Here is a 13,692-nt window from a genome sequence, read left to right as displayed (position 1 = left end):
TCTTATGTTTCTGAATAAAACCAAATTCAATCCAAAAGACAATTTTTTTTCATTTCATGATTATCACAAATCTTAAAATTTAAAACAATAGTAAATTTAATTACACTTTTTAAAAATCATTAAAATAGTGCTGCTCACATACAGTCTAGATTAATTTGTCTGTGGTCAAAAGATGCAATCATTTTGCCAAATTTTGTTTAAAAAAATTGTAATCAAGACAAGTAAATAATAGCTCTCATTTAAAGTATATAATTTGTCATTCAGAACTTCATTGTAACAAATCATGTATTACTCTTACTTTTTTTTTTTTATTCCATTTATTAAGAAAATAGATTAGAAACTATAATTTTAAAACCCACTGTGAGAAGCAAGGAAGGATGACACACAACATGCAATTGTAGCCTTTTTCTTTAGGGGAAACAACCTGTGTAGATTCAGCTTTGAGCATGACTGAAAGGTCTGTTTTGGTCAAACTGCCACTACAAGATTTGTGTCATATTTCAATGTATTTTTCTACTCTGTCATTGAAAATTTTAGGAAAAAATCTACTAGCATCAGTCATAACACAATTCTTCTGAAAATGTATCAACAAAATTAGAGTTACAAGGCTGAGATCTGATAAGCCCAAGAATTTACAACAAAAAAGACCAATATTTACAAAATTTTTTAGAAACTTTTATTCCTTTTGTTGATCTGGGCCTACATCAGTTACACCACAAGAGAAGCATGGTCTGTAATCTCATCTGCAGGAGAACTTTTACCGTTTTTGTCAAGACAATGGAAAATAACACTGGTAAGAGCCAGAGCAGCCATGAGAAAAAGTGAAAGTTTCATACAAAAGCTTGGGATCAGGTCAGGAATAGAAAAATAACTGACCTTCTCCAAGTATTTGCTTAAATAATGGAAGTAGAAATGCAGAGTTTGTGAAAGCATATTGTTTATGTCACTTTATTTAATGATAAGCAGAAAATATAATCAGGTTTCCAACTTCTCCAATTATATAATGAACCCATTGACAAGTATTGGAGTGAAGGACTTCTATTTGTGATGTACTACTTCAAATGCAGTCAAGGTAGCAGTGATCACCATCATCTGATATCCACTGTTATTTGTAAACTGAACTCATGGGTTCTGCCCACTTATTCGAGGATGTACCTGTCTTCATCGTTAGTGAGACACTTGGAACTAATTCTTCCCTGCTGTTTGAAGGAAGCCAAATATTGAACATACATGAAGACTTAATTCCAAACTCTTTTGCAAGAAGTGACCCCTTCCCATGAAATAATATAGAGTGATACTATTTAGACTAGGACTAAGCAAAGCATCAGTTTCTAATGCCTTTAGGTCCATCACTGATGATAGCTGTAGTTAATTTAAAAAAAAAAAAAAAAAAACCACCATTTTTCCAAAAATGTTACAGTCTGACAGGTTTACGTACCTCAAGCTCATCAAGTGCACTTCCAAGAGTAGCTGTGTGAGATGCAGGTTGTCCCACTTTATTTCCAACTCCTTGGGAAGCATTAGAAATTACATTGAGAGCATTCTGTATTTCATTGCAAATTGAATCCTTGCTGGCTGCAAGGGATGCAACATCTGAATGTTCCAAACAAGCTGAACATACTGAATGTAGGAGAGAGGAATTTTCCTTCAGGGATGCACGTGCTGCAGCAATTTCATCTCGCTGATTGCTAGATTTCAAATCCTGTCAGCAAAAGAACATTCTGTTTATTTCCAAAAGCACTTCAAAACTGACAAGTAATGTAGAAACAATTATTTTCCCTATCTCTGCTCTAAGGAAACATTGAGTTAAATTCATCAAAGATTGTGAAAATGGACTACAACAGTAATTAGAATTGAATCGTCTTTATCTCATGAAAAATGAACAACATCTGTGTAAAAAAACCCAAATTTTTATTGTGCCCTGTAATCAGAACCATGAACTGTCCATATTTTTCTGGTTTTAAGCATAGTTTTCCTATGAGAAAACTGGCTTCAAAATTAACTGTGTTTCCTCCAGACAGGTCTTTCTTCGTAAGTAATAGCGGAGGACAGAGGTGCAAACAGGGTTAAGCAAGGAATTCTGTGATTGATGCATCTAAACAAGTTTTCTGTGTTTGCTTCCCTGCCCCACTAGCATACATCCTGAGCACATTGCAGAAAGGAACCGCAGGTCAGGGATGAGAATCCTGTACTCCTGGGAAATGGGAAGTGTGGAAGGTGTGAAAATGAGAAAGGTGCTTGAGAGAAGCCTTCTCTGAAGTGCCACTGCCTGTTTCTCTTCCTGCTAGGTACACACTCAAAGCACTCACGGATCTTGCCACAGTCATCTTGTTCCTCCCTTCTCCACCCAGATCTTATTGAAACACTGCTGCTTCCTGCCAGCCCAGACAACAAGGAACACACAGCTCAACAGAGCTGCCAAGTCAGATTTAACTGTTCCTAGGAATCAAGCTTGGCAGCTGTTCTTTGAACAGGTGAAAGTTATAGACTTTAGAACAACCATATAATCAACATCAGGATTGCAAAGAGCCTCCTGTCTCATCCTATTTTACTCTAGACATTCTCCCAACTCTCCTTCTGCATCTTGTTCCTTTAAAAAAACACCTAGGAGATATTTGCAAAATGGCTTGGGTAAAGGAAACAGTTAAATTTAGGGAAAAAATAAAAAAGGGAAAACAGCACAACAGAACAATAAAAGCCTGTGGCACCAGCATCAAATGATAAGAAGAGGCACAATGAAGAATGAACAACAAAAAGCATACAAAACTGCTCACAGCCTGCTCTAAAGCAAGCTGAAGTCTTTCTAATTATTTTATTTTGCATTGCATCAGGCTCTATATGCATTATTTACAAAAGCATCACAGTATCCACTTCTCACTGCATCAAGTTTGTAAGTTTATGGTTGAAGAAAAGAGCATTCACTATTAAATGAACCAGTCCTATGTTTTTTAAATCTCATTTACTGCAAGATACACATTGGACATAGGATTGCATCTTACTTCTGCAGGCTAACTTGGAAATCTCAGCATTATAGCTAAAAACAAGGACACACAGGGAGGCAGTGGAGCCTTAAACAGAGGCAGACAGTGGCTTAACCAGATGATCATCTGAATTAGAAAACTGAGTTATTTTCTGGAGCTTATGAATACTTAACATATTTTTACATTTTCAATAAACCAATATATAATTGAATCCTGCACCACTGTGCAGGAATTACTTTATTGCCCCATGTCCTCAAATCCAAATACTATTGCACTTCCAATCTTGGTAAAGCATCTGCAATTTATCCAGTGCACTCTCATCAAAAATTGGTATTTATTTTTAAACCCAGACTCCTGCTCTAATTGGCAAATCTACCTTTCCTACAACTAAACTGAAAGACAACAGAATGCACTCTTTTCTCCCGTGCTGCAAGAAAGCTACAGACCAATACAACACTTCAGTCTAGCTGCCTTCTGTTCTTAACCATTTCTTACTTTGCTGCATCATATGCAAACAATCAAACTCAAAAGTCCTTCCAAAAGACTTGTTCCCACCCCCAAAAAAAACCTAACAGTGCTGTCTAAGCAGGAATGAGGGGTCCATAAGAAATGCAAAACTGGCAAGCCAGCAGCACAAAGCCAGTAACAGCAAGTCATCAGCATCTGGAAACATGTCTGGAAACAATCCAAAAATTTCAGTGTGTTAATGTTTTTAAAACACAGAACGCTTTGTTTCACACAATATTGTGTAGAGTTTGAGAATCATGGTATTGGTAAATTTGCTTATGAAGAGCTTCACATTTATTCAATAAAACTATTTTTTAAAAATAATAATGTTTAGACCCATGAAATTCCTCACTACTTCATTGTTCAGTTGTGAGCCTTGGACAGCCCAAAAAGAAGGTGTAGGGCTACTGTCTTTCCCAACTTGATGAAGAATTCATTCCTCAAGATTTTTTATGTGAACAAGAAGAGACAGTTGATAATTTTAGTCTGGCCTTCTGCACAAACAGGCCAAAAAACCCTACAAATGAGTGATTTCTCTATTCAATCTCTGTATATGTGCATTATCAGAATAGTAACCAGTTCTCTGAAGAAGGAAGTTAGTCTCTGCAAACTGATTGTTAATCCCTAGTCCATACACTTTTTCCACTGGGGAGAAAAATGCAGAAACCTTCTGATTCCTTTTTTACTTGTCAAAGATAATATAACACTAGGAAACACAAGAAAGCAATGCTGAGAAAGTATACAGTTTCTTTTAAGTTATCCTTTGATACACACTTTTAGTCAAGTTACCCAATTAAGACCATAGGCTTCTAAAGGTCTGAGCATTCAGTGTCAAATTTGGCTGCACTGAAATTTGGACTCAAATAGGTACTCTGTACTTGCTGACCCTTGCCCAACTATGCTACATTAATTCTGACACAAAATGCAATAAGACAACACGCTACTTAAGTGTGCAAAAGAATCATACAGGGATAAGTGTTTACATATAAGACTGAAGTATCTGTAAAACGGCACCAGAACAAGAGGAACAGAACACAAACCATGCCTGTGTTTTTTGTTACTCAGATTGTTGTAAGCATGGATGGATCATATTTTATCTGCACAGAGGCAGAAGACAAATGGAACTACAGAGAAGAAATTTTCCAAACCAGTTCTTACTACTACTTTCTTTATACCATAATATCTGAGCATCTGTAGTTCATCCAAGTACACTACTGAGTTTTAGTCTACTTTTTCTTCACAGTTTACCACTTCCCTCTTATTTCAACTCTTTTTTAGACTAATGGACTATTTCCACTGGTCTGGGATGTGTTCTTCCATACTAAGTTAGCAACTGAGCCCTAGATGAGACGTCACATGAGACAACCTGAGATCAAAGATAATCCTGTCTCCAATCCTTGCCAATTTTAGAGGCCCGGTATAGTGATACTTCCCCAGGCTTCTGTCCCACACCCATCCCAGGACATACTATTCTGCCTTCCTCATACCTGCCTGTCCCTGATAAGAATATAAAATAAATGGATAGTCACAAACTCCCAGCTGTGGATTGTTCCAGCCAAACATGGTGAATGGACAAGACGACTTCAAATGGAAAACTTGAAAACTACCTTCACAGTTAAGCTTGTGCTGCACTACCTCAGTAATAAGAAAAAAATACCCAAACAACTGGTTTTTATCACACTTGATATATTTAAGGTTTGACAGCACAATACACCAGGAAACCAGCTCTTGTTCACTGAGTACTCATATCAGCACAACTCATTGGAACCAGGCATCACTGTGGGTATAAATCACACTGCCATATTTTGCACCAGCTGCAGTCAACACAAGGTTCACAAAGGCAGCTTCAAATAAAGTGCGCTGCTGTCCCCTAGCTCTCTTTGCAGAGACAGATGTCACTGAACTGAGTTTTTTATATTTATGAGGAAAAACACAGCTTTACAAACCCCACAATTTCATACTACTATAGGGCCAGGGGATAAAAGCATTACTTTTTATCACAACTTAAACTTGGGCTTTAGTGTTCAGCTTTCAGTCAAAAGTGACTGCCAAATTGTGTAATTTGGTGAATCAAAGACAATAACAAAGCTCGAACTCTTCCAGATTTATTTATGCACTCTTTATCTGTGTAAGGCTCCAGTGTACCTATTTCATAAGTACTATGTAGTTTTACTCGGCAGAAGAAAGTATCTCACAGACCAGAAAGTGAAAAAGATCTGGAGTTGATACTGACTGCCCCATTGCTCTTCAGCTGTGTCACTTTTGGCAAGATAATACTACTTTCACACAGGTTTTAAAGGCTTATACCCATCAGGGCTCTGAGAGCACTGCCAGGCCTCACAGGCCCTGCCAGCCTCATCTGGGGGCTCCATTCACACCCCACCCTTGGGCCCTGGAGCCCCAGCTCAGCTCACTGGGACCTTCAGTCCCTCCTGAGCTATGTCATACAAGTACTGGTCTCCATCTCAGCCACAGCTGCCCCCCCGCCTGGACATGGCCCCCAGGCCCAGGCCTCAGCACACAGACTGGCCTCCTGAGCTCAGTCCTGCCCTGTCACCATGGTGCCTCCATGACACCACTGGGCTATCTCTCACCTGGTTGCCCTCACCAGTCCGGACCCTCAGCTTGATCCATGGACTCAGTGCAACGTCCAATACCTTTTGCTAAATAGATAAGCAGGATCACCTGTTACCAACTCTGTCATAAAGCTGACCCTGCCTGCTCCACAAAATGCTATGTTCACAGCAGTTAACAGCATGACCTCATGGCCCCTTTCCTCCACTCCAGGCTTTTCACTACACATCTGAAATGATGACCTACATAAGTGACTGTAACCATACAAAACACAGACACAAACCCACACTAGGAAAATGCCTGACTTAGAGTAATGGCTTTGTTAGCACAAAAAACATCAATAGATCACAGACCTGTACTACACTGACCGTAAAAGGTCACCTTACCTGCATTCACAGCAAGTCGAACAGCACTGAGAAGGTATGCCAGTAAATTCAGAGCACTGCTGAATCAAAGGAATTTGTTTGAACACACCCTGGTGCATTTCTCGTTGACTGAATCAAAAGCCTGCCATTACCTCTAGGAAGCAAAGGATTAGATCTTCCAGTGTCATAGGGATGGAAGCTCACTGGTAACTCTTCTTAAAAATATCTCATCTGCTCCTTCACAGAGAAAGCAGGTATTCCCAAAGCCAGTTCACTCACATTTTACTTTTTTTACTTTTTTTAAATACATAGGTTTCCAGTCCAAACAGGTAGATGAAATATATTAACAATCACACTCCAGAATTTTTTTTTTCCTTTGTCATTTCTCTTCTCCAATAGACAACCATGAAACACAGACAATCCCCAAAACAGCAGGCACCTGTTTGTAGGCACCTGTTTGTTTGCAGGCACCACAGGAGTATGCCATTTTAAAAGGTGAATCTTACCAGATTGACCAGGTCTGGAGGCAAAAATAGGAACCTATCTTTACAAAGCAGCAACTCAATATGCTTGATTGTTGGGAATTCCAAGCTAACTTTCAATAAAAATGTCTTAACCAGCCTCGATTTATTTTTCCTAACTTCATCAGCAGTTCTTAGCATCTCATGCTAAACTATGCTACAGCACATATACAGAGTACATAAACACCATATATCTACACACTCTGTATGGCTATAAACGGTAGGCAGAGCTTGTTTGCATCAGTCTTATGCATGAATACACAAAATGGGAAGCATCACACTACAAAGCCATGTCAATGTTGTCATAGTACTAAACCTTAAGTAATACTCTCTGCCTCTAAGATAACTCAATACTGTCTTTATAAAACCATAATTTTCAGTCAACTTCGAGCAAGCAGAAAACAGATTTACAGGTCTGAGGTTCCCAGTAGAAGCAAAGCCTTGCAACCTTCTCTCTGTATCTATACCTATTTACTATTAACCATACTCAAACTGATATATAATACCACAGAAAAGCAAAGCTATCCTATACAAAGTATAAAAACCTGCCCATGACTGGTTAATATTCCAGTTTTTTTAATTTACTAATGTCTCTCAGGAGTTCACTGTTCTGCTGGGAAAGGTACAGCTTCTTGTGATGACACTGTTGCATCAGATTGCAACTACTGCACAATATTCTATGCGTCTCATGCTTCAGCAACTTCTAAGCCGGTTACAACTGACAGAGTAACACGTTGCTGTCACTTCTCTGTCCATTATTTCAAGATTTGGTCCCAACGCTTCTAATACCCTGCTCTGTTAACTTTCAGTCTCCTAGATGAAGTAGCTGATTTTGAAAGGTAGCAAAGCAATTTTTCCCTGTAAGAATTAATATAAGAATTTTTCTTTAGAGTCCAGCAAACATACACCACTTAATATATTGGCTCACAAAGGTTTTCTCCTAGTACAGTTATGGTCACATTTGTCAGCAATGAACTTGCCTGGAACTAGAGTGGGGAAAATTCATCAGGGAGAGGGCTCTGAAATTAGGAACTTCCAGAAGGTCTTATCACGTCTTGAAGACAAGGAGATGGCTAATGAAAATGTGAAGGACAGGAAGCAAGGAAGAAAGAGAGGGAAGAAATACAGCAGAGATATAGATTAATTTAAAGAGAGAAAAACAGGAAATGAGGGAAATAAAACACTAAAGAGTGAGAGTGAAAAAGTGTAAGGAAGATTAAAATGAAGAAATAATGGATGGGAAGGAGTCAGTGAAATACCAACCTCACTTGTTTCCAAGCACTTGGAAATAGAATAGCCAGTGCAGAAGCATCCAGAAGTAAGGCTGCATCAGCCTATAGTCCTCTTATGTAATTTAATGAGTAAAGCAGCAATCTTCTCTTTGTGAAGAAAAAGCAGAGTAAAGTAGTAATTTTTTTCCTTTGTTAACATTTTTACCTAAGGAATACCTTCGTTTTACGCTGCTGTCAAATACAGTTTAAAATTTTCAGAAGTCCAGTGTTTTCATGATGTAATTTTCCTATCTAAACTTTCTTTGTTTTCAGTGCTTAGCTCTTAACATGACTTGGAGATAGATCTCTTTACAGAAAGCTAAAGCAGTGGCAGGTGTAACCATTTGTTTCAGAAGTGCACTGTATCAGGTAGCATTAGCTTGACATATGTTGTTTCAAATTCTATTTTATGCTTTAAGCTAAATAATCTGCTGGTTAACATCCATACTTGAGGGAAAAGAGCTCAGAGATTGACACATATTTCTGGCAGTCAATTTATAATTTAATGTAAAGCTTAATATTAAAGCAACCTATCACAGTTTTCAATGGACAAGGAATTTGTGCATACATACCTAAGTAATACAAGGCAAATAATGGAGAACATGGAGCTTGCAGAAGTAGGAAGTTCAAAAGATATGCCAAAGCAGGACCTAACTTCTTTCATACAAGTAAAGACACCTGAAAACTGGCATTTGTGAGAAATGTGTTGTGGTTTAGCCCCAGCCAGAAACTAAGCACCACGCAGCTGCTTGTTCACTCCCCTCGCCCCCACGCCGAGGGATGGGGAGAAGAATTGGAAAAGAATGTAAAACTTGGGGGTTGAGATAAGAACGATTCAATAATTAAAATGAAATAGGAAAAAAAAAGAAACAATAATAATAGTAACAATAATAGTAAGGATAACAAAAGGAGAGAGAATGGGAGAGGAATAAAATCCAAAGGGAAGGGAGAAAAACGAAGTGATGCACAATACAGTTGCTCACCACCCGCTGACCAATGCCCAGCCAGTCCCCAAGCAGCAATTCACAGGCCCTGGCCCACTCTCCCCAGTTTATATACTGGGCATGACATTCTATGGTTTGGAATATCCCTTTGGCTAGGTCAGGCCAGCTGTCCTGGCTGTGTCCCCTCCCAATTTCTTGTGCCCCTCCAGCCTTATCACTGGCAAGGCCTGAGAAACTGAAAAGTCTTTGACTTAATATAAGCATTAGCTAGCAACAACTAAAAAGTCTGTTATCAATATTGTTTTCACACCAAATCCAAAACACATCATTGCACCTGCTACTAAAAAGAAAACTAACTCTAACCCAGCTGAAACCAGGACAAAAATGACAGGTTAAAACTATTCTGCAAATATTCATTTTTAAAAATAAAAAATCAAAGTAAAACACATTGAGCAAGACCCAATACAAGATACTTCATACTGTAGTTATTTCAAAAGTATGGAAAATATAAAGTAACAGCTTTCATATATAGTAAAATGCACAGAATACAGCTGTTAAAGCTTCCAGTAAATGTTTCAGCCTGGAATTTTTCAAGGGAAGATGACTCATTGAAAAATGTGGCAGAACGAGACTTATTCACAATTATTTCTGCAATTTTATTAAATTCTCATACTTGATTTTTTAACTAAGATTTTAATAAAAAGGGACTTGGGGGTATTTATTAGACTGAACATTTGTTTCATTCTCTGCCTTAGGCAGTGGCTCCTTAGGAACAATGTAAGTAAAACTATTGGTAGTGGAAGATCATGTTATACATAGTCCACTAGCATTTTTTCACTGATACACAGTTTAACAGATACCAAATAGATCTTTCACACTTAGCCTGTTCTGTTTTAGCCATCTTTTTATACAAATAGTCCTGTCTAAACATATTTGATCTGCCACAAGAGTTCAGGATCTCTTTCTCCAACAAATCAGCTCAAGTTCCCCTAGGTACAAGTTTTCCTAGTCTCGAACAGAGAGTATAGTGCCATTTTCCTAGATTTAATATCTCAATATGACAGATGTGAAATCATCAACAATAAACAGGTACACAACTCATATCAGGCAGCCTGTTCCAACTGCTATTTTCTCACAGATTATATACTCAACAAATATTCATGGCCCTTGCCCCTATTCTTCTGTCATACTCCAGTTACAGTTTAACTGCTTTTAACATTCATTGTAGAGACTTCCGAAATACTTAAAATAAGCTCATTTCCTTTTTTAATTAAAAAAATCCAAAACTAAAACAAGCCAAATCAAGTAAATCAATGACAGCCTCACACACTCTCTTGAGATGGAACAATCAAAGCACTACAGGGAATATTGTTTCTATAACATGAAGACACATACAATTGACATGCATAAAGAGCGGCACTAAAGCAAATGGAACAGAAGTGTTAATCCATCAAAACAAACTTCTTATCATTACCCATTTCAGAAATATTAACAGTAGGTTTTGTTTTTGCTGTTCAGCTTAACTGCAAAATGAGCTGGTTTCAAGTATTTATCATGGACAATAGTTTCCTTTTTTTCTTGTATATCGGTTTAAGTTTTTAATGTTGTTTTCTGCATACCTTGCAAACACTTAGAGGACCGCAACTCAGAGCAAGAAAGAAAAGCCATAAGCCCTTGAGCTCTGTACTGAATATTAATGCATTTGTATATCATAGATTTAATACAGAACTGAGAATAAATGACTTCCAGCAGCTGCACTCTGTACCTATAAATTGCTGTGAGTACTACAAAATCCATACAGAAGAAGAACAGCTGTATAATTTACAGCATCAGTATCTGTCAGTGAATGCTGCAAATATAGAACTTGATTTCTTCGTTTTAACATTCCTATAAAAATTAGAAATTACCCTTATATAGATTCTATTTAGATTAGAACGTTTATTCATCTTCCCTGATGGCACTTCAATGCAGAATGTCATTTACTTCTTACCAGTGTTAAACAAAAATCAAAAAGCATAAACACCAAAAGAGTTTTATAAAATAAATGTAAGAAATGTGTATAAAGCTAATGATCAGCATGTAATATTTTACAAAAAAATATGCTATGTACTATACATTGAAAAGTATAGTGCTCTGATCAGATGGTTTATATTACAGAAGAGGTGTATCCTACACAAATCCACAAGAAGCATATCTCAGGTTTAAACAGCTGGATTTTTTTCAGGATGGATCCTTACCAACAGTAAGGCCAGCCACCATATCCCACATTCCTATTGTTCTTTATGCTTGAGAGAATTTTGCATCACTTGCACAGCATCGTGAGACCAGCCCAAGAGTGTGACTCAATAGACTATAAAATATGTAGTATAACACAGTAGCTATAAAAATGGTATATACTGTAACCAATACCTAAAACCTGCATAATTTGATTAATTTTGTGGAAGAAATCCAAGATTTTGGGTTCCAAAGTCACATGCCCATTCAACAGCTATACATGATTGCTTATTTGTGAACACCAAGCAACGGATTTTTAAGGGATAAACAAAACCTGAATTTTTCACTAGCAAGGAAGTACAACTTATCAGCCTGTGGGTTTGATTCAGAAAATGAGAAAAACTTCTGAAGTTTATTTTTTTTCCAGACATCACATTTTAACAGGTGTATTTATAAAAAACCATTCCATAACAGCACCTTTATTAGCATAAGTAATTTCAAAATTCATGCAACCAAAATTATTTTGTATTGTTGAAGGCATTACAAATAGTTCCTTCAAGAATGAGATCAGTATAGAACTGCATTGCCTAGTACATCTATTACCTTAAGAGACTACTGTCTGTTAACAGTACTTCAAACCCCCATTTTAATTTATATGTCAGCTTCCAACTTTTATAGTTGAAATGACTCAGTAGGAGACAATGTCTTCCTGGTCTCATAGCAAGTGACAGCTAACCCCATAGCGCATTTCTTATATAGTAATAAGGTTGGTAAATGTAGCATTCTTGATCTTTAAATATGTAAGAAATAAGGTGTTTAAGTCCCACAAAAAAATCCAACTGAGTTAATCTGATCTGAAATAAGACATTTAATTGTGATTTTTGTTGCAGAAAATCAGAAAAGTCCCAATATATAATTCCCACTTTTCTAAACTGAATGCTCTATCTGAAGTTCAGTCATATGAAACCTTTCAACTGGTCAGAACTCAGCTTTATCCCTGTATCAGACACATAACACTACAAAACAAAACAGCAAGTCTGTTTGTATGTATAATCTCATGTGGCACTAGCTGTTAAAATTCAGTGGGTTTAACACAACCCTTAACCTTAATACAAGGAGTACAACAGGCAACATCGACTGATAGAATCATTTAAATTGGAACAGACCTTTGAGATCATGAAGTCCAACCGTAAACCCAAGACTGCCAAGTCCACCACTAAACCATGTACCTAAGCACCACATCTACGTGGTTTTTAAACACCTCCAGAGATGGTGATTTTACTACCTCTTCCCTGGGCAGTCTGTTCCAATGCTTGATCACCCTTTCAGTGAAGAAGTTGTTCCTAATATCCAATCTAAACCTCCCCTGGTGCAACTTGAGGCCATTTCCTCTTGTTCTGCCACTTGATAACTGGGAGAAAAGACCAACCCTCAGCTGTCTACAGCCTCCTTCAGGTATCTGTATAGAGCAATAAGGTCTCCCCTAAGCCACCTCCTCTCTAGAATAAACACCTCCAGTTGCCTCAGCTGCTCCTCATCAGACTTGTGCTCCAGACCCTTCACCAGCTTTGTTGCCCTTCTCTGGACACACTCCAGCACTCCTACATCCCTCCTGAAGTGAGGAGTGCAAAATGGACCATGGTATTCAAGGTGCCACCTCACCTTGGTACAGGGGGACAATCACTGTCCTTGTCCTGATGGCCATGCTATTTCAGATGCAAGCCAGGATGCTGTTGGCCTTCTTGGCCACCTGGGCACACTGCTGGCTCACTTCAGCTGACCATCAGCCAGCACCCCCAGGTCCTTTCCCACCAGGCAGCTTCCCAGCTGCTCTGCCCCAGCCTGTGGGGTTGTTGTGACCCAAGTGCAGGACCCGGCACTTCTCCTTGTTGAACCTCATACAAGCGGCCTCAGCCCATCCAGCCAGCCTGTCCAGTTCCCTCTTCAGAGCCTGCCTGCCCTCCAGCAGATCAACACTCCCCTCCAACTTGGTGTGGTCTACAGACTTGCTGAGGGTGCACTTGATCCCCTCATCCAGACTGTTGATAAAGACGTTAAACAGAACTGGCCCCAGCACTGAGCCTTGGGGAACACCACTTATGACTGGCCGCCAGCTGGATGTAACTCCTTTCACCACCACTCTTTGGGCCCAGCTGTCCAGCCAGCTTTTTACCCAGCATAGAGTACACCTGCCCAAGCCATGAGCAGCCAGTTTCTCCAGGAGAATGCTGTGGGAGATGGTGTCAAAGGCTTTACTAAGATCCAGGTAGACAACATCCACAGCCTTTCCCTCATCCACCAGGTGGGTCATCTTT

General features: G+C 38.6%; 1 protein-coding gene across 1 annotated transcript in view; it reads right to left on the bottom strand.

Annotated features, from left to right (window-relative positions):
• The window catches only part of CTNNA3 (catenin alpha 3), a 503,321-nt gene that overhangs the window by 384,232 nt on the left and 105,397 nt on the right, over window positions 1-13,692 (bottom strand). The window contains exon 6 of the mRNA XM_005433457.3: window positions 1,439-1,702. Coding sequence (XP_005433514.1) covers window positions 1,439-1,702 — 264 coding nt within the window. The remainder of the gene's footprint in view (window positions 1-1,438; window positions 1,703-13,692) is intronic.

Source organism: Falco cherrug, chromosome 9 (genome assembly GCF_023634085.1).
Source record: "Falco cherrug isolate bFalChe1 chromosome 9, bFalChe1.pri, whole genome shotgun sequence".
Lineage (NCBI taxonomy): Eukaryota > Metazoa > Chordata > Aves > Falconiformes > Falconidae > Falco > Falco cherrug.
This window is presented reverse-complemented; position numbering and strand designations above follow the sequence as displayed.